This window comes from Miscanthus floridulus, chromosome 8 (assembly GCF_019320115.1).
Source record: "Miscanthus floridulus cultivar M001 chromosome 8, ASM1932011v1, whole genome shotgun sequence".
NCBI lineage: Eukaryota > Viridiplantae > Streptophyta > Magnoliopsida > Poales > Poaceae > Miscanthus > Miscanthus floridulus.
In genome coordinates this window covers 168,524,287-168,545,713 of record NC_089587.1, presented here as the reverse complement: position 1 = coordinate 168,545,713, position 21,427 = coordinate 168,524,287, and the positions used below count along the sequence as shown (strand labels likewise).

Below are 21,427 nucleotides of genomic sequence, written 5' to 3'. Positions count from 1 at the left end.
AATCATGAAGAAGTAATATAAATTCAAACGATACAAGGGTTAGTTATAGAGGAAATCTGCATTGCACCAGTATGATCTAGGTGTTAAGCTTGAGCCGGCAAGGCGTTTGTGTAAAACAGTTAGCAAGGTTATCGTTACTGGTTTTTGGAGCTGTTTAGGCGGCTCTAGAGCTGTAAAAATCTTTTAGTCCTGAATTACTTTTTTTTTGTGAAATTGGTCCTGAATTACTGTGTAGTGACTCGCCTGCAATTAGTGATCTAAAGCCATCATTAGGCAATGAGCAACCAATCATGGCTTTGCACTTCAGTTTGGCAAGTTTGGTCTGTTCATGGGTGCACTACTACTTCCCGCATGCAAACTTGCCTTGTGACCGCAATACCAGCATAGATGTACAACCATATGACCTTGAAAATTATCTTATTGCTGACATAGATGGCAAGATGGTTGCGTATGCTCCAACCACCTTTTCGTTCTTAATCTCTGTTAAATAGAAGTATCTCAAATTCTCAATGTCCCCTTCTTTTCGTGAGTGAAACACCATTTTTCACATAGATGCAAAGGTAGGTTTCGGATAAATCAACAATCTGCTGGTCATATTCTACATCAGTCTGTTCATCCACAAGTAGCAAGCAATGATCCACAGCAAATTAGTCAAATTAAACCACCAAATGCTTGAGGAAGTTAGTTGATCTTTAGCTAATAAGTGGCTTGTGTTCGTTCACACACATATGACACATGTCATGGTTACCAGACACAAGCTCAAGCTTTTAACCCGGCCATTGCATGATAGTTAATTACATGGTAATGATTTAGGATAGACTGGATTAAGTTCGATGCCTATCAGGCCATCTGAATCATACAAAATGCAACTTGCAACCACTTACGTAGATATCACCATCACAGTTATTAATTAAATGGCCTGATAGGCATAGAACCTATCGTGAGCTCTACTTTCTAGCTAGGGTTCTAATTATTTGGCAAACTCACTTCGTCGTAGTCATCTAACGACAAAAACACCTCATCTAAGCATGAAAGCTCTGTGCCCTCATCATGGAAGCTCACTTGTGAACCTGCAACTTGATTCGAACACTCTACATATCACCCAGCTGTTGGACTCCTGCAAAAGGATCATTGATTGGTTTGTGCACCCCCGTCAGTCGTCACACATATATAAGCTGCTGGCTGCCAAGAAGCAATATAATACGCTACAGCGAGATCACTCACCGTGCTTGAGTGAAGTCTCTTCCTCTGGGATTTCCTAGTGGAGCTTGAGCTACTTGGGGTGCTGCTACCGCTGACATTGTATCCTCCATCTTGAAGGTGGTACTCATGCATGATCCAGTTTGTTTTGAAACCTTTGAAAGGCTCTCCAGTGCAGAAGATGAGCGTCTTCTTCATGCCGACAATACAGCCACTGCTTGTTACTGTTTCATCGGCACCAACGGGGTTCCAGTACCCATTCGGAGAGGTTCTGCTTTGTGCGGCATGGCTAAAGAAATACCACTGGTTTCCAGCTTGCAGCGCCGTTCCTTGGAAGAAGATCATTAACTGTTGTAAGCACACGATTTTCACCATGCATAACAATAGAGAGATGGCTGAGAGTGCAAACCATTCAATTCCCACGGATCGTAGCGGTGCAGAAGTATCGTCGGGACGATGTCAGGGCGGCATGGGAGGTTGGCCACTTTGCGACGGAGGAAATGGACGACGAGATCTTCATCTGAAGGGAAGAAATGGAAACCAGGAGGTAGGTTGGTAGCTCCTCCCATGCTAGCTGCGTGCAGTGCAACTTCCATTCGCTGGCAGCGACGATGACGAAGAGGGTGAAATGAGACGAGGTGAATATGAGGGAGGTAGTTCATGGCGGTCATAGAGTGGTGCTTTTATAGGGAGCATATGGGTGTGGGCTAGCTTAGGCTTAGCTCAGTGAGAGGGAGGGAGAGACGTGCAAGTCAAGGAGTGTTGAGAGGTTTTGGAGGCGGCTGCAGCTAACACAAGGAAAGAAATTCGTGGTTCGCCTTCCTCCCCCCTTTATTTCTTTCTTTCGTGGATGGAGCTAATGATACTAGGAGGAGACATTATATTCGTCGGATCATGATGGAGTCCTATGTATCTGCCCTGATGTGCAGTGTGCAGTAGAATGTAAATTGTATTAATTTTGAACTGAACCAATCATTACATCTCTAAACAAAAAAAAAGATTATTAGGTCAAGAGGTTTATACATTCAAAATATGGTTAGGTTCTAATGATTATGATTTTTGCAAGGCCGGTCATAGAGAACTAGCTAGTAGCAGGAGTAGCTAGGCATCATGTTTGCAGTAAGTCTAGTGGCAACACCACCCTTCAATTTGTTCTCCTGAGAAGAGTAAATCTAGATATTGCAGTTCAGTTAATAATGCATGCTTTGGCTTTCTCTTTCCGGTTTGGTAGCCTAGCTTGGATAAGTTCGTATTAGTCATCCAACTTTCTAATCTTCTGGTGAACCTCATCAGCATGCTGTTAGACTAGCTACTGCGCAATGCAGCAATGGTCACATAAAGTGCCGGCACCCCAATATATAGGTACCCTGTAGGCCTGTACATGCTGCGGCTCTGCTGGTGAAGAGTGACGAGTGCCCTCTTCCCCATGTCATGCATTCGTCACCCTTGTCGATCGATCAAGCCATGCTCCTCCACGGTTCTTGACCACAGCATTATTATTATTATGACATAGGTAGATAGATAGATAGCACCCACAAAGGCTGCACAGCACAGTTTGTGTGGACTTGTGAGTTATTAGTACTACAAGAGCATCACTTGGTGAAGAAGCAAAACCCAGCGATTAGTACATCAATCATTTCAAATAATTCCATGTGTATCAACTGGGCTAAATTATATTCCTGTCTTTGCAGGCACTATATATCATCATCATTGCAAACTACAAGCACAAAACAAGATCTGTCTCTTGGATCATGTGAACAAGTTGCGCCACAAGACGACCCCTCCTCCTCCTTCCTCTCTTGGCAACAAAAACAAGCCATCCCCATTCTACAGAGATGAAGGGATCATGAGTGGAAGGGAGAAACAAAAGAGCAGAGAGATAGATATCAGAATGGAAGGCCATGCCATTCTTCTTCTTCAGTAGTAGTATAGGCCAAATACAATACATAATCAGCTACCAGAACTGCTCTAATGGCCTGTTATCGAGATGCTTATCCGCATGAGGATGCCGAGCGTAATCATGGACACCGAATCTTCCAGCAAACTATGCATGCTAGCTCCCAGCAGAAAAAGATCTGGCTCCACCACTCCATTCCATTTTCCTTGGTGCACAATCACCAGTCTGCTGCCCCCACACCCACAGTGTCTCCAGGCACCACCCTGCTCCTTTTCCCTCGCGCTCTCGCTTTTGCCTTGCCTTGCCTTTTGGGTGTCCCAACTCTCATGCATGCTCGCTCTCTGCTTCTTTATGGCAGGGCAGGCCATCAAAGGGAGAAAGATTAGGCTCAAGTCCACCACCAGAAGCCGTGCCGGTAGTACACGTGAGGGAAGGCCACCTAATCCCGGGACCCACCTGTCATGTGGGGGGAGTGGAGGGGGGCTTCTTTGGCGCCATCCCCATGGTGACGTGCCCATGACGCAGTTGGTCGTTCAATCTGTCGCAAGGTTGGATGGATCCTTGGAACGAAGAGAACGTGGATGGCAGATGCCCACGCGCGGCTGCACACCGTTTGCTTTTGCAGCTCGATCTGGAGATGTCGGGTGCATGCGGTGCGGCATATTATTTACAACATGATCCTGATCAAGATGATGTGCCAGCACGGACTCATGCTTTTTTTTTTGGTGTGTGTGTTTGCATTGCAAGCCTGAAGATGTCGATCTCGTCGCATTTGATGATTGGTGACGTTATTGTGTTTTACTGAATGCAGCAGGAGGTTTCGGGGCGGATTTATTTAAGAAACAAGGCAGTGGCAGGGCAGCCGTTATGGGGGAGGACCGGAGAAGAGTCTGTGCATCTACAGTGCAGGAGCCCAATGATGAAGCACTCGTAAACTTGCTGGCTCTGCCTTTCCTTTGCAGGGGATGGCTCCTGGCTGGGTTCATCTTCATCCCGGGCGCACTTTTGCAGGGATTGGGCTCATGCTCATTTCATCTCTGCGCCTGGACGCCTGGTGTCCGGTGAGCGTGCGTGCACACTGACACATGGGGATGAATATAAGAGGAATAGGACACGGAGTGGCAGGCGTCCACATTCCCCCCTCTCTCTCTTGGCATATGTATGGTCTCGCGGATACCGGCACGTTCTGTCTCAGCGCCGCGCGGTATAAGGCCAAGTGATGGCTGCCAAGCCATGGTGCCGTGGTTGCTGGCCGCAGGCGCTGTGGATGCACCAGAGACGCCAGGGGAGAGGAACGCCATGGCCGCTGGGTGGGTCGCCCACTCGTGCGCGCGCTGCTGGCCTCTACCGGCGTCAGGCGAAGAAGGTGAGCCGTGAGCGAGGGCAATGCCAATGCAGCAGCCCGGTTGGTGGCTGGCAGCGCCGCAGACTCACTCGCCTGGGGCGGGGCGGCGGGGCCTGGGTGAAGTGAAACCAACGGTGGGGAGTGAATGGGACGGAGAATGGCCGCGCCAACCCCCTTTTCCTCCTCGTGTCTGTCTTCATGGCTAGTTACTGCGTGTCTACATCACCTGTGACGATTGCTCCTCCCTGTACTCTTCCATTTCCTTCACAGTTTTTTTTATTAAAAAAAAACAAAAGACACATCAACTCTTTGTTTGTTTCCTTTTCCATGTTACCAAGTTGTGCTTTTATATGCACTTCTCTTTTTCTCTCTCATGTTGTTACAAAAGTATCTATGTGATTTGTATAATGATGAATGGATGATGATCTGGTTAATCTTGATGGTGACTTGGTGAGAAGATTACCTCTAACTGGCCGTGGAATGTGGACTGCATGATTCTGTTGCCCTGTCAACACAGCACAGTGCCGCCCAATATATAACAGCCATCATCGCTCAATGTGTTCCTTCATCCATCCAGGCCCCTTCTTATCCAATTGCTGCGGCGTTTATGTGTGTAGCATCAGTGCTTACATTTGTTGTAACTGTAGGATCATCTAAGAGTAGATCTAGCGTGTGAAACCCTTCTATTTGATATAGAACATATAGATCCGTCCTAGAACATAAACTAGAGAGAGGATGAGAGAGGGGAGGTGTTACCGACCATCAGTGGGCTTGGCGGAGGAGCTGGCCATGGCGTCGGTGAAGAAAGGCGCTGTCGAGTTGGGGTCGATGGAGAGGGGACGACGCAGTCCAGTGACGACGGCAGCCAGGCGGCGGCGAGTCGAGGAGGACGGTGGCGGCGCTTCCTGCCGCCGCTGCGCTCCCTTAGATCGGATTAGGGTTGTGTTGGTGGGGTACTGTGGTTGTGGTCAACCTCGTACTGCGAGCCGTCGGCCCCCACCTCTTTATATAGCGCAGTGCGACAAGGGCCTACCAATCATAGTAGGGTTGGACGCCCCCGATCAGGCGTGGGATGAAGGACCCAAGTTAGGCCGTTGGGCCAATCTTGGTGGAGAGATCAACCTAACAACATTCTCTCCATGTGCCCCACTTCCATATTCTCTGCTGCTGCTGCTGCAACCAGTGCAAGTGTCCATCAACCTTCAACCCGGTTGGATGGCAACTTGCAGGCTTGCAGGAGTCACATTCGGCGCACGCTCAAACTGAGTGCCCGCCAGCAGCAAGTGGCAACTGTTGCATAGAACACGACAGATGCTTTACAGACCCCCTCTTCCAGCGCTCCAACACAAACACAAACGGCCTCTAGCTTGAAAGAAAGAGGCCGTCAAAATCTTTGAGCAATAGAACTCTTCAACCACAGCCCATATATTTTCTGCGCAGCAAATATGCAAGACAAGTTATCCATTCAGTGAACCATTCACACAAGATCTGGATGCTCAGAACTATTTCCCTCGATTTGTACAATAGATAAATCAGCTCACAGGGTGCCACGGCCACAAACTTAACTAAATCAGAATCTCTCTGAACCTTCTAACATAGAATCATCATTCTCAAGAATCAGTGTTTTTTTTCTTAAGGAAAGGGAAAGATCAGCCCAAGGGCGGGCCTGGTGCAAGCGGTAGAGTCTTACCGCCTGTGACCGGAAGGTCCCGGGTTCGAGTCGCGGTCTCCTTCGCATTGCACAGGCGAGGGTAAGGCTTGCCACTGACACCCTTCCCCAGACCCCACACAGAGGGAGGGAGCTCTCTGCACTGGATACGCCCTTTTTTTAAAGAGAAAGATCAGCCGACAGCACAGTGCAGACGGAATATATATTAGAGTCAAGGAACTCAAACTGAAATCGATCAAACTCTTGCAGCTTCTGCTGTGGTTGAAGCCTGACGGATTATGCCATGACTCAAGAGTTGGAACATTGAATCAACTGCAGGTCATTCTCTAGGTAAACCTCGTTGAGCACTTGAGCTCTCGAACTGAAGGTTCAAAAACTCTGCACGAACAGAAGCCCTGGACTCTGGAGCTATTTTTGCAGTCTCACAAGGTTTAACAGAGTGTATGACAATGAATGAGGATGCTGATGGCAACGCAGTGGACCTCGTCTACCATCGTCATACCAGAGTGAGTGTTCTGGCAACACCAGAGCAATGCTTATACATGGGCGGTTTTCTCTCAAATGTCAGCAAAAATTGAGCTGGTGTTCGGTAGGATCCTCTGCTATGCTCATATGGTCGAGAAGCTTGCCCAACATCTCATATATCTCGTTTGCATCGCAATGAGACATGTCATCAGCAATAAATACATGCTTTGCACTCCGCACCTCAATCCAACTATAAGCCTGATCCTTCTTAAGGTCCTTCTCCTTCATGAGCCCCCTGACTCGACGTGCATCATCCCACTGTCCTGCAGCTGCATAGATGTTTGACAACATGACATACCGACCACTGTTCCCGGGCTCTAACTTGAAGAGAAACTCTGCCACTTCCTCTGCAAGCTCGATATTTCCATGAAGGCGACATGCACCTAGGAGAGCTCCCCAGGACCCAGCTGTACCAGGACCGATCCTGGATGGCAAATCTTTGATGAACTCAGTTGCTTCTTCCAGCTGCCGATTCCGACCAAGAGCATCAATGAAGGCAGCATAGTGTTCAGCCCTTGGTTCAATACCATGGTCCTCCATTGATTCGAGAATGAGGCGTCCATTAGATACTAGACCCGGAATGGCTGCAGGCCGTGAGGACAGCCAGGAAAGTGACATGGGTTGGACGGACTCCAGCTACCAGCATCTCCTCAAAAATGGCAAGTGACTGCTTTCCCAGGCCATTATGCGAGAACCCGGTGACCATGGAGTTCCAAGAGATAAAGTCCCTCTCAGGCATCCGGTGGAACACTGCCATGGCAGCCGTCACGTCCCCACACTTAAAGTACATGTCAACGAGTGCATTGTGGATGAAAATGTTGAAAGGGTCAGAACCAATGCTCCGTCGCAAGATGAAGCAGTGCAATTCCTTCCCCCGTGTGACAAGCCCAAGTTTGGCACATGCGCCCAAAGCTGACACCAACGCAAAAGGCGTTGGAGATGCTCCGTCGGCCAGCATCCGTTCAAACAGCTCAAGAGCGGTGTCCTCCTCTCCATTCTGCTCATGCCCAGAAATCAGTGCTGTCCATGCAACCCTATCTTTATCTGGCATCATATCGAACACCTGCACTGCCTCATCGAGCTTCTTCACTTGGCAGTACCCAGAAATCATCGACGTCCAAGTGACATTGTCTCGGATGCTGACCTGATTGAACAAATGTCTCGCATCCTCCACCCTCCCAGCCTTGCTGTAGGCGTTCACCATGGCATTGGCCAAGATGACGGTCAACTCCATCCCTGATACCACCACCGCGCCATGCATTTCCCGCAGCGGCCTCGCAGCTCTGATTCCCGCACATGCAGTCGCCACGCTGACCACCGTGAACCGATCCATGGCCAACCCTGGCCCCAAGAACCTGTCCCTGGCCAGCCGGGCAACCACGCGGAGCGCCTCCACCTGCCGCCCGTGGTGCACGAGGGACGACATGAGGGTGTTATAGGAGACGAGGTTGCGTGAGTAGGCCGGCATTGTGTCGAACAGGTGGAGGGCGCCGGGGAGGGTGCCCGGCCTGCGTAAGAGCGCGGCGAGAAGCGTGTTGTAGGAGTGCGCGTTCTTGTGTGGAAGGTCGTCGAAGGCCGCGACCGCAGCGGCCGGCGACGGGAGCGGGGAGTAGAGCGCGACGAGGCGATTGGACAGGCAGCGTATGGCTGGTGAGCGCCGTCTTGACGAGGTGCGCGTGCACTGCGCGGCCGAGACGGAGCACGTCCCCCGTGGAGATGGCCCGCTCCAGGAGCGGAATCAACTCCGGGAAGGCGAGGGCGCTTCCGCCGGCGGCGGCTGGAGGAGGTGCTGGGAGGCATGGCGGCGGGTGGACGGCGAGCGGCGGGAGAAGGCGGCGCATGCGTTCCTGACGCGACGAACGGCCAGCATATGCTCTCACAGACGCTGAAGCTATTTTACTGGGCCGTGTATGATAGCGGGCCTTTGGGCGAATGAAGCAGGCCAAGTCAGTACGTGAAGGCGAGCAAGCTCCCGAAGGCCGTAGCGTTCTTCTGTCTGTCGCCTTGCGAGTTGCGAGTTGCGATTCTAGAACTGTCCTTGGCTCGCCTCACCTCGCCACCCGCGGCCGCCCGCGCGTACCCCTGCCCGGCGAAAACCCTAACCTGCCCGGCGCCCGCGGCCGTGGATAGATAGATCGGTGACGAGCGGGGAACTCGTTGTAGGAGCAGAGGAGGGGTAGGGGATGGTGTTCGGTCAGGTGGTGATCGGCCCGCCGGGCTCCGGCAAGACCACCTACTGCAACGGCATGTCGCAGTTCCTCTCCCTCCTCGGCAGGTACGTACGCCGCCTAGTTCCTCACTATTGCTTCGGTTGTCCCTCACAAACTTCTCTAGCTAAGTGGAAGTGGAATGCGCTTGGCCTTGACTTTGCTGTTTACTGCATATATTACTTACCTGGAGACCCGCTGCGTGATTGCCTGATTGGATTAGTAAGTAGTAACTACGGAAGTCAGTAATAGTGCCTTCCTCTGCTAAGGTTGATCGTGAATGTTAACTGGTACCATATTGCTGGTACCAGAAATTGTGCTGAGAGTTTAAACTTCACCCTTGGTTTTGTTTTGGTTTTGGAGTGAAGTTGAAATTGATAGTTTGCTCACACGGATTGCTTCGTTTATGTGTTTTCTTGTTGTTGTTGCAGGAAAGTTGCGGTTGTCAATTTGGATCCTGCAAATGACGCATTGCCGTATCCTTGACTCTTTGAGCACCACCTTTTTCATCTGTATTCACTCCCTTATATGTCTTAATGTCTTATAACATAGTCTCTCTCCTTGATGTTTTCTGGTTGCAATTGATTTTTTTTCTTGACAGTGATAAATAGATATGAGTGTGCCATCAACATTGAGGCCCTCATAAAACTCAGTGATGTCATGGCTGAGCATTCGCTTGGGCCAAATGGAGGTTGCTCCTGGTCCTCTTGCTATTCAGTAACCTTCCTGCTTTTGTTCTAAGAATGTGGTTTCTTTCTCTGTGGTGTTAAAATCTATGTCAGGGCTTGTGTATTGCATGGATTACTTGGAGAAGAATATTGATTGGCTTGAAGAAAAACTGAAGCCTCTTATTGAAGGTGAGTAACGAATACCTCTCTGAAGTATGCAGATATCTTCAGTGGCAATATCTGTAACAATGGTCATATCACAAACTGCAGAGCATCTGATGGAAAAAATTTAAATTGCTAATATCAATAAACTTGTTATTTTACACAGGGCTTTCTTTGTGCTTGGATCGAACCAATTATATACTAATACTAATAGACTAATCATCCAACTGAAATTAGAATTAGCTTTTTATGAACCCTGTTCTGTTATCCTGAGGATTGCACCTCAATTTGTTTAAAAGTATTTCTGCTGTTTATTGTGCTATTTCTTAGTGTTCAAAGTCATAGACTCATAGTAGGTGAGCACTGAACATTGTAAACAGTCATACTGCTGAAATTGTACTTCTTTTACCCATTATTGACTGGAAAACTTAACATTTTTGCAGATCACTATCTGTTATTTGATTTTCCTGGCCAAGTGGAACTTTTCTTCCTTCACTCAAATGCAAGAAGTGTTATTAATAAACTCATCAAAAAGATGGACTTGAGGGTATGAGTGTGCTCTTCGTCCTATTTAGATCATTCTAATGCTAATGAACTAGATTGTTAGTGTTTTTTTTTCTGTATTCTGCAGCTGACTGCTATTCACCTTATCGATGCCCATTTATGCTGTGATCCTGGAAAGTATGTCAGTGCTTTGCTTCTTTCACTATCAACGATGCTACACTTGGAATTGCCACATATCAATGTCTTGTCAAAGATTGACCTCATTGAGAACTATGGAAATTTAGGTATTTGGTGCTTTCGATCTTCCTGTCATTTGAACATTTATTGTTGCTCATGGAATTGGATGTCCACACCATCTTTTATTGATCAATACTCCTATGTATTTACTATAGTATTTATTCATCTTCTTGATTGGCAGGATTCAACCTTGATTTCTACACTGATGTCCAAGATCTTTCTTATTTGCAATATCATCTTGAGCAGGATCCTCGCTCAGCCAAGTACAGGTGAATTTCTGAACACAAATGTTACAGCAACAGCTAGTAGTACGTGTACTTCAATTTGCTCAAAAATTGAACTTGATAAATTTTACATGAATTATTAATATGTCTCCAATTCACTTGACCAAATATTGAAACAAATGCAGTGCCCACTTTCTAGTTCTTGCTCCCTTGTGAGTTCAGGTTTAGCTACCATCTAATGTACCTAGATAAAAATCTTGCAGTCACCCTGTTCCACAAGAGATTTACTACTCTCTCCGTTCCAAATTATAAAACGTTTTGGCATTTGTAGATACATTAATTTTATTATGTATCTAGACATAGTGTATATCTAAGTGTGTAGCAAAAGCTATGTATCTAGAAAAGCCAAGATGTCTTATAAATTGAAACGGAGGAAGTAAGTTTTATTTCAGCAAAGGCGGAAATCTAGAACTGGGTTCAAGATATGTGAGCAAATGCTGAAATCTAGGTTGCTAGTGGATAATTATTCATTCATTGCAAATCAATGACTACAGTTCTTGTCCACCAATAGGACCTTCAGATTCTGTAACCTCTAAACAGCTCACAGTATATGCCAATGTCATTGGTCATATGCTAAGATTTCTATTATCTGTTTTCAATGCGGAGCTTTTACATTGTCTGATTATAACCTTTTTGAGTGAACCTGCTAACAGGAAACTGACTAAGGAGCTCTGTGATGTGATTGATGATTTTGGTTTAGTCAATTTTTCAACTTTGGACATCCAGGTCTGTATTTGAAAGACTATTAAAAAATTTCTCATTGTTTTAGTTCTTACAAGCTTTTGTGGCCTCTAGGACAAGGAAAGTGTTGGCAATCTTGTGAAGCTGATTGACAAGGGCAACGGATATATATTTTCTTCTATTGACAGTAGCGCTGTTGAGTTCAGCAAAATTGCAGCGGCGCCTCTTGATTGGGACTATTACAGATATCCTTTACTTGTTCTTTTAATAATTTTCGCAAACAAGTCTTTTACCGCCTGTAATTTCTGTGTTATCTTCAATGGCCCAGATGCACACTATCAAACCACTTGCTTGCATAGGTATAATATACTGACAATATGGACTAAGCATTAGATTTCCTTTGCATATCATGTATTTGCATGCCATTAAATTTTGCAGCAAGCATGTGGTGACTGGATCGCAAGTCAAACTATGCGGAATTGCAGCCAAGTATGCTGAATTATTGTCAGCTTACTGTTTCTGTGTTGGGTTGTGAAATCTGCAGTAGTATTTCTCTGTTACATATGCCTTAGAATATATGCTGTTGCACTTGGTCTTGTGCACCAATATCTTGCAAATTGCCTTTCTTTCCTTGACGTGTGGATACAACAGCAGAAGTGCAGGAGAAGTACATGAAAGATGATGAGTTCGTGCAACAGACAAGCAGGATGCAATGAGGCTGTCGGTGGCATCCCAACTTTTGTAGCACTACGGGTGAACCACGTCAGTGTGGCACGTCGAGAACTTCGGTTGCTAGAACGACGTGAAACCCGTCTGGGAGTATACTTTTGGGCAGTATAAGAATGCACCTGTCACCTGTAATCAACCAATAATATGGCCATCTGTTTTGTTTTATCTTGTGGCCTAACTGATGCATGTTCGTTGTTTAGTTTGTCCTAATCCAATCTCAGATTCTTGAGCAAGTACTAGCAATTGAATAACCAAGCGACAGTTTGGTTGTGCGAAACGATTCGGATTCCCCGGGGAATCACTAGAAATGGCACCAAACGCTCTGGGAGTGAAATGTATTTTTTTTAAGATTTACATAGTACAACGTAGACGCCTACGACATGGATGCACACTCACTCTTATGAATATACGTACATAAATTTTACCCCTATGAGCACCTCGGCAGATCTCGAGATTCACAAACTCACCATGGATATCGACGGGGACGTCGTCTATCACTGAAAACATAACGTCGTTAAATCCTGAAATAAATTTAGAAAAATATGAACACTCATGCCAAGTCGATGACTTAACCCGGGTGGATAGGTTTCACCACCGTAAACCCAACCAATACCCAGAAATCGATCGGCCAAAGTGTAGTTTCACAGTGATTCTACTATGTTTCTTTTTCCCTTCCGCATGTGCTACTATTTTTTATAATATAATAAATTAAAATGTATTGTATTTAAGTTGTTCTTCACCTAAAAAATTAGATTTTTTGAACGTATTTTTATTTATATAATTTTTTAAAAGAAAAAATGTTTTTCTTATGAATTAGAATCCAGTTTGCTAGCCAAACATTTTCATAATTTTTTTTCTTTTTTAATGGTTTCATAAAGTGGTTCTAATTCATCTCCTAAAACTTTTTTTTTCAGAAAACCCAGATCCGAGCAAAACAGGTTGCAGGTTGTAATCTATGAGTGCACTAAAAATTTTGTTGCAAGTTGGAGTTTTCCCTGCATTTGCTGGTAGTCAGTACGAGAATTTCATAGCCGTGGCAGAGAAAATGAGAAATGACTATGACTTCCTCCACACATTGGATGCCAGTATTCTTCCACAAGGTGATGAGACTGTCAAAGGGCTTGTGGTTAGGCTATTTAAACCATTTGATGAGCTCTTTGTTGATTCCTGTTGTTTTGTTTACTGTTAGATTTATCGTGTATACAATTCCATGCAAGGATCAAGGTTTGTCTACATATTCTCCTTTATTTGTAAAAGCAGAGGTGTTTTGACTTCTGGTAACGTATGATCCCTTTTTATTTGCAAGACTTTGATAAGGGGCTTATTAACACCCGGACGTCCGGACTCCCGCAACACGTCCGCCGCTCAACCCAGCATGTGCTTGCACGTGCAGCCCACGCGGTGCACTCACCCCTGCACACTCGCGGACATGCGGCCGAACAGCCAACGGAGAGCACCTCCCTCGGCTATCACCTAGGCCCGCTAGCGGCCAAAACGGATCGACATAAAACGGCGAAGCTCCAGCGCCCCTACCTCTGCGACAGGTCCCACATCAGGTGGCTGCCTCCCACGCACTCCCTCTGGTTGCTCCCACTCACGGACGCGCATCGGAGCATGCATGCCTGCCCTGCTACTCGTCGCGCCCTGCTCACCCTGTTGTTGCTTGCTCGCGCCCTGCTCCTGCTCGTATGCGCCATGCTGCGCGCTTGCAGCTACTTACCCTGTTGCGGCCCCCCGACGCTCGTCGCCTCATGGGGACCACCTGCGCCTCATGAAACACTTGCAGCATGGAGGACTTGCTGCGTAAGTCTAAAACAGATAAAATATTTGTAACATATGCTTGCAACATATGTGTGCAGCCACAGCAACATATGCAACATTCAGATAAAAACACTTGCAATATATGTCTGAAAATAACTGAAACATTTGAAACACACATGTAACAGAATCGACCAATTATACGAAATTAAGTAAGAAAATCATCCGCCAAAGCAAACGATTTAGCAAACTTAAGCCCGTATAACCCGGTAGTCCGTGAAATCACGAAGGATTTCAAACCAACTTCCATTCTAGCCAAGATCGTAATAAGTTTAGCGGTCACCATCACATATTACATAAAAGTTCACAATCTCAGGTACATCAGAGTTTCAACATAGTTATTACAAAACCAGTTCGAATAAAAGTAGCGGAAGTCATTTGTTCAAACCACACACACACTCACGCGGAGTTTAAATATAGTGCCAGCGAATGATCATCTCCAACAAAAGCATCAGACGAGACGTAAGGAATGACCATGCCCATGGTCCTAAGCATCACCCATCGCAGGATACAGACAGTTGATACAGTAGCCGTAATATATCTGTCCATCTGCAACAAGTGGGAATAAAACCCTGAGTACTAGAAGGTACTCAGCTAGACTTACCCGACATAACCGAAAATAAGAGACACCAAGGATTATGAAGGGCTTTATAGTAGGATAGCTGACTCATTTGCAAAAGAAGCATTTTTAGCCTTTCAAGAACCTTTCCAAAAGCATTATTGTCAAGTTAATTATTATTAACCTGTCGACTAGATTTGCACCTATACTAGAGTAAACATGTGATTAAGTAGATAATAATAACCAATGATCATTAAATAACTTCCATACTGTCATATTCATTATAACTGTCCAAGTGTTCCATAAACATTTACTACGATGAAGTAACTCAAGTCAAGTGCTCACTATCCAGGAGCGATGGCGATTCGAATCGATTCCTAACCAGCTGGTGATTTATTCCTTACACAAACCTCACTCACCCGCTAAAGTGAGATATTGATCACCGAGTCAACTTTCCAGGAATCTCGAGTTTGCCAGGAACCACATGTACCCGGGGGCCGACCGACTGCACTTTGGTCTTATCATCCCGCCCCCGTGTCCTACCACACCTGCTCCGGCACAGTGCGTTGCGGGCAATCTACTCGGCCCAAAAAATCTCCCAGCTTCGCGGTCGGAAGGTACTTTATCCGGCCAGCTAAATATAAGGCATACGTTCAACATGACTCGAGGCCCAACAACGGTCGGTCCTTAATCGACACAGACGGAAAGCACTACAGTCCAAAACTCTGCAAGTCTCCATCCGGTCTCAACTTCATTTAACACTTAGTTATACCATGACTTCATAGTCATCCAAGCAGATCCAGGTAACCACCTATAGCTCGTAGGTGACAGGAAATCACCTGACTTCTACCGGTCTAAGCCAGCTAAGCATTGACTCGACTACGGATACCAGAGTAACAAGGATATAGTATAACAAAGGTAAACAAGGTATAATGCATCAACGGTTGCAAACAACTCCTGAACGTAATGCATCAATTAAAGTAAAGCATTTAATTAATAATTGCAAACCGGGAGAAAATGCTCTGGGGCTTGCCTCTCTCGAAGGAGCTCGGGCGGTGATCGGGGCACTCCGGAAGTTCCTCAATGTCCTCCTCGTCGGCTTCGGGCACTTCCTGCGGCTGCACCTCGAACTGCTCCTCGGGCTCCTCGGGTATGACGACGGGGTTCTCGGTTTGCGATCCTATATGATGTAATGTGCGTAAGTGCTTATGCAATCGGTGCATCGGATGAGATGAATACAATGGATATGTTTGAATGCAAGGTAGTCAACATCATCCAAGAAAATATACTACAAGCACATGTTATCTACTGCATTCTCTTCTACTACTAATATGTTAAGTCAACATATCTTATGAAATGCTTCAAAGATACACCAAAGCTTTGCTAATTTCTTAAACACATAAAGCAATGCTTAATTAAACCCTAATTAATAATAGGTTTGAATAGCAACCTCTATTTTTCTTGCTTAGAAAAATCTTAGAAAATTACTACAGGATAGTATTACCCTAAGAAGTCTACCATCAGATTTTCATGGTGTTTGAATGACTGGATTAGCCTACACAAAAATAACAAGCTATGGCATGATTTTGTACATGAAAATACTTTGTACTGTGAAAAGTGTCAAACAACAGAGTTAGTATTTTTTCTATGTTCTTCATAGCATACAATGACTGTACAAAAATTATCACATGCATGTTTTATACAAAGTTTGCTCTCTAGCAAAAATAACAAAAATCAGCTATTAAAGGTACTTGAACTACACCTCAAAATTTTCCCACAGCACATGCATGAAACATATTTTTCCTAGGAAATACATGACATAAGAAGATTAACAAACTTAGAATCATATTTTTCTGAAGCCTATAGATTTTTCTACATATTTTTCAAGTTATCAGCAATATTCATGATTAAATAAAATTCTACATCAAAGTATCTCAAAAACGACATGCACAATTTTTCCCAAGTAGATCTGATGATAAGGAACCTAGACAAATTTATCTCAACAGATTTGGAACAACTTTGAGTACCCAAATATTTTTCAAACCATTTCAAATTTCAAATAATAAAGAATAAATTGAAACCATTTATTCAAACGCTACTGGGCCAGCCCGAACGGCTTAGGCGGCCCACGACTGTGCGCACACACGGCCCAGAACGGCGCAGCCCAGCTCCGGTTCCCTCGCAGCAGCGGCGGCTGACAAAAGGGGCCCGCGCGTCAGCGAGAGAAAACAGGGGACGGAGGGGGACGACGGCGCGGCAGCTGCGGAATTCGCCGACGTCGAGTTCTCCGGTGAACCCGACGGCATCGGCGTGCTCACCTCGGCCTCCCGCATCCATAGCACCCCTAAAACTAGACTCTAGTGGACTCCAGGGATGCCGGCCATGGCCCACGGCGGCTCGGCCATGGCGCACGGTGGTGCTCCGGCGAACCCCGACGGTTGGTGGCCATACAAGGCGCGCGTAAGCTCTTGGTAAACAAGGCGGACCTTCCTATGTTACGGCTAGCGGCTACGGTGAAGCGGTCAGGCGGGACCGCGTGAGATCACCGGCGGCGACCATGGCGGCCATGCCACGGTGGTGCACGGTTCGGCAATGTCGCTCACCTACAGCTTGGCTGGCACCGTGAGGGCGCTGACGAGGTCCGTGAGGCGATGGCGGAGCTACGGGTTGGATGGTGGTGGCTGTGGCGCCGCGGCGAGCTCGAGCGAGCTCGGCAGAGCTGATGGCGTCGGCGGTACGCTGCGGCTGCGAATGGGGAAGGCACGGAGGGGTGAATGAGGGCAGAGCGTGTGCGGAGGGCAGCAGGGCGCGCTCCTCTTCAAGCCAGCCAGTGCGCTGCGTGGTCAGGGCGAGCCGAGCGCGTGGCGGACACGCGGCGGCCACCATCTGACCTCGGTCGGCCATGAACTGACTGAAGCCGGAACACTGTAGCTCGATTCAGAGAACAAGGAACTGACTGACAGCGCCAAATGATGGTGCTCTATCTCCTAATCCGTTGATCTTTAGCGAAAGAATTCAAAACAAAAGTTGTACACCTACATGCCAGCTACAAAACTCATTTAGAGATCAATGTCTAATTCGCAAAGGACAGAGAGTAAAATCATGCCAAAGTCGTGTTCAAGAAACTGAAAAATGGAGTTTATACTTAGAAATTTCTAAGTGTTGAACCCAACCTAATTTCTGACTTGTGGGACCATTTTGAGCATGTTGTGCACATTTTCATGACTTGGTCACAAAATAACTTTTGTTCCTTATATAATTTGCTACAACTTTGTTTTAGGTTGCTCAGACATGCAAACATTCTAAGTGGTACTTTTTTGAACAGTCAAACCAAAGGGTCCTAGGGTCAAAACAAGTCAACCCATGACTTGGAAACTTAATTAGGCAAAATGATCAACATGAACATTGTTCCTAATGATTTTCTAAGCATAGCTAAGATGTTTAACAATATATTTAGCCATATCACACATTGGTCATACAATAATCAAGCACTAAAGGTACTGAAACGATGAAAAACAATTGAAATGATACTTTTGTTTCATAGTCATGTTTCACATGTTTCAAGTGATATATGCTCATGAATGGATGAATGATGCTCATGATCATGAAATGCAAGTGCAATTAGGCAAGACTAACACCAGGGGTGTTACAACACACTTGCAACATGCTTCTGAAACACTTGAAAAAAATACCTGAAAACACTTGAAAACCTCTGCAAACGTACGCAACATTCAGATAAAACACATGCAACATCCAGATAAATACACTTGCAACAAACGTCCGAAAAAACATATGAAACATGGTAACAGACTTTTGCAACATACGTGTACAACCATTGCAACATATGCAACATCCTGACCGATTTTTGCAACATGCATCTGAGACACTTGCAACATACCACTGAAAACATCTGAAACACTTGAAATATACACTTGCAACATCCTACTTTTAGCAAAACCTGGCAGCCGAGCGGGCGGAGCACTGCATAGCGGGATACGGCTGTGCAACGGTGGAGGAGGAGGATGATAGTGAGCGCGTGGTTGCGCGGCCCCCGGTGAGCGGCGGTGCTGCCCCGGGCGATAGGGGCGCATGCGGTGCCCACGGTGGAGCCGACAACAATAGTCGGGTAGGTGTGACCTCGCGCAACAAGGTGGCGCGGCTGTGCGGGCGTGGGGGAGCACGCCGCGGTGGTGCGGGGGCAGTGGTGGTGGAAAGGAAGGCCAGCAAGAGGCGCGGTTGAGAGGAAGGCGTGCAGGAGGCATGATGGAGCGCGGTCACGGAGCGCAGTAACGATGATGCGTGAGTTTTTTTTAAACTGCGGCGATTGGAGGGGAGCAGAGGGAGCGGATAGGAACAGATAGGATAGATAGCCTTCTGGGCGTCAGGTCCACCAACAGGAGCGTCCGGCGCTGAGTCGCGGACAGCCGTCTGATTCCTAGCATTACCATTTTGACAAAGATACACTGCCAAAATTCGTTGAAGTTTCAGGTTTCTCAACTGTAGTTGCTTTTAACAGTATCTCCTGAAATACTTCGAGAATGATGGTATCAAAGTAAATTGGAAGAGTTGTTCGGCTGATGGTTTTTGCGGCTGATAAGCCGGCTGATTATGTTTTGTTGTGAGAAAAACACTGTACCATGGCTGGCTAGGCTGATAAGTTCAAAACAAGATTCTTCACAATTAGAATCTCTCGGCTTATCAGCCGTGGTACAGTGTTTTTCTTTCACAGTAAAACAACATCAGTCGGCTTATCAGCCGAAAAAACCATCAGCCGAACATTATTGAAAAAACGCAGATGAAATAATCCAACACGGGGTGATTTCTGAAAAAAAAACACAGATGAAAGAAATCAGCACGGGGTGATTTCAGAAACATTTTGCTATTGGAGAGGTTGAAACTAAATGTTAGGCCATTCATGTGTTTTAAGAGTGTCACATGAGCAAGAAGGTGGCCTTTAAGAGTCACTTTTATGAAGCTGCAAAGCATTATGGTGAGAAGAACATAAGTTTTCTGATTGGTGATGTTACGGACACACAGGGTGCTTTCCTGGTTTCCTTTAGAAACTTGCACTATTTTGCCTTGTGGCTTTTTAGTTCCTACGGTTTTCATCTAATCACTTTCTAGTGGAAACCCTGCAGTATTTTGGGCTGAAAGAAAGTGAAGTGCCCTTCCTCTTCATACAAGCATCTTCTGCAAGATATATCAAACCAACTGTGGAGCCTGATCAAATCTTACCCTGGTTGAAAGAGTACACAGTAAGGCCTATTTTGATGCGACATCCCTTATCTTCTGTTTACCATGCATCCATATTCTTATTAAGTGATCTTGTATTGGCTTGAAGTCATTTTTTCCCCATGATTCTACGGAGGTTTGTTCATGTAGGATGGTACCTTATTTTTTAGTTTCTCTTAACCTGTCTTTGGCTTTTTGTTCATGTAGGATGGTACCTTATTTTCAGTTACTCTTAACCTGTCTTTGGATTTTTGTTCATGTAGGATGGTACCTTATTGCCACACATTAAGTCAGATCTGATTCCAGCGGTTAAAGATCCACCGGTTAAGGTTGTTGTTGCCAATAGTCTTAATGATGCTGTTTCAACTCTGGAAAAAAATGGTTTGTTCTTTACAACTGGTTTCATAAGGAAGTTGTTGTTTGCATAGTCAAGTCTTTTACTAATAAGGGATGCTATCCGTAATTGGTATATTTTTCTGTAGTGCTGCTTGAGTTATGCGCCATGGTGTGGCCATTGTCAGAAGCTGGCCCCAGTCTTGGATGAAGTTGCAGTTTCTTTGGAGAAGATGAAGATGTGATCATTGCTAGATGCTGATTTGATCGTGTTTTCTTCATTGCTTTGCTTCCATTTCATATATATTTACAATGAGCATGCTTTATAGTGCTTCTTGTGCAGCTATTTTGCAATTCAGCTGTAGCCTGTAGAACAATAAGAAGATATATTATTAAGAATGAACTTAAGAAACCGTAAATCTTAGATTTCATTTTAGGATCTAGAACCTTAAGACAATACTGCCGAAGATCACAGGATCCTTTTGCCATTTTCAAAACTAATTCCATGCCTGAAGCTCAGGTTGATATTTGTTTTGCTTGGGTATATTCATCGACCTAAATTTCTTTGCCTCCGCAGGATGGCACCACCAACGACATACCATCGGATTTCACAGTTGAGGGCTATCCAACCATGTATTTCTACTCGTCTGCTGGAAACCTCCTTTCATATGAAGGCGGGAGGACAGCTGCGGACATCATTGATTTCATAAAAAAGAACAAAGGCTCCAGACCAGGTGAAGCCGCTGTAGTGGATGGTGTAGTTGAAAGTGTTGCCGTGGAGGATGAAGGAACAGCATCATCAGAGTCTGTTAAAGATGAAGTATTACCAAGGTGCGTATCGCTCAAGATCCTACATCTGGAAGCCCCTGTATTTTGCAGTGCTTCCCTTGATACCCAACTAATCGAAGCCTAAAATGTAAAATGCATGCGTTTAATAGGGGAGACTGAGGAGCTTTTCACCAGCAATGTCCCTGTTTAAAGCTGGAGCTAGGCGTCTTAAGTAATGAGCCGCAGCACACGGCAGTTTCAGGACACACAGTTCACAAGTTTCAGAATTGCAGGAACACGAGATGTACCCACTGGTTCTTTGTATCTTTTGCTAAAATTTTGATGTCGTAGCGTCAGTACATTACTTCGGTCCGATTTATGAAGTCAGGTGGACCTTTTTCAGTCAGCCTCTGCCAGACTCAAATTAAAAGGTCCTGAAAAAGTGAAAAATTCCAAAGGTGAGCTCGTTTGTTGAGACTTGAGAGGATACTGAATTGTCTGAATCGGTGAGCAATCCAATCCGCTTGACTCGACCAGATTGTTGAGATCTCAGCTACCGCCGTAGTGCTGTACCTTTCTGACTCCTCTGGTCCCCTGTTATCAGTACGG

At 45.8% G+C, this 21,427-nt stretch overlaps 1 protein-coding gene and 3 pseudogenes across 1 annotated transcript; 2 read left to right on the top strand and 2 right to left on the bottom strand.

Annotated features, from left to right (window-relative positions):
- Positions 1-825: 825 nt before the first annotated feature.
- LOC136473952 (NAC domain-containing protein 104-like) lies at positions 826-2,102 on the bottom strand (annotated as a pseudogene).
- Positions 2,103-5,672: 3,570 nt separating this feature from the next.
- On the bottom strand, positions 5,673-8,551 carry LOC136477511 (pentatricopeptide repeat-containing protein At2g22070-like; annotated as a pseudogene).
- An 83-nt stretch (positions 8,552-8,634) lies between these two features.
- Positions 8,635-12,298, top strand: LOC136477512 (GPN-loop GTPase QQT1-like). Its single transcript, XM_066475697.1, has 10 exons — positions 8,635-8,911; positions 9,275-9,319; positions 9,455-9,534; positions 9,626-9,700; positions 10,117-10,220; positions 10,305-10,461; positions 10,596-10,683; positions 11,352-11,424; positions 11,494-11,624; positions 12,026-12,298. Exons 1-10 carry the CDS (start codon positions 8,820-8,822, stop codon positions 12,093-12,095), a joined length of 915 nt encoding a protein of 304 aa, XP_066331794.1. The 5' UTR covers positions 8,635-8,819; the 3' UTR covers positions 12,096-12,298.
- Positions 12,299-13,063: 765 nt separating this feature from the next.
- LOC136470146 (protein disulfide isomerase-like 1-3) lies at positions 13,064-21,266 on the top strand (annotated as a pseudogene).
- Positions 21,267-21,427: the final 161 nt, after the last annotated feature.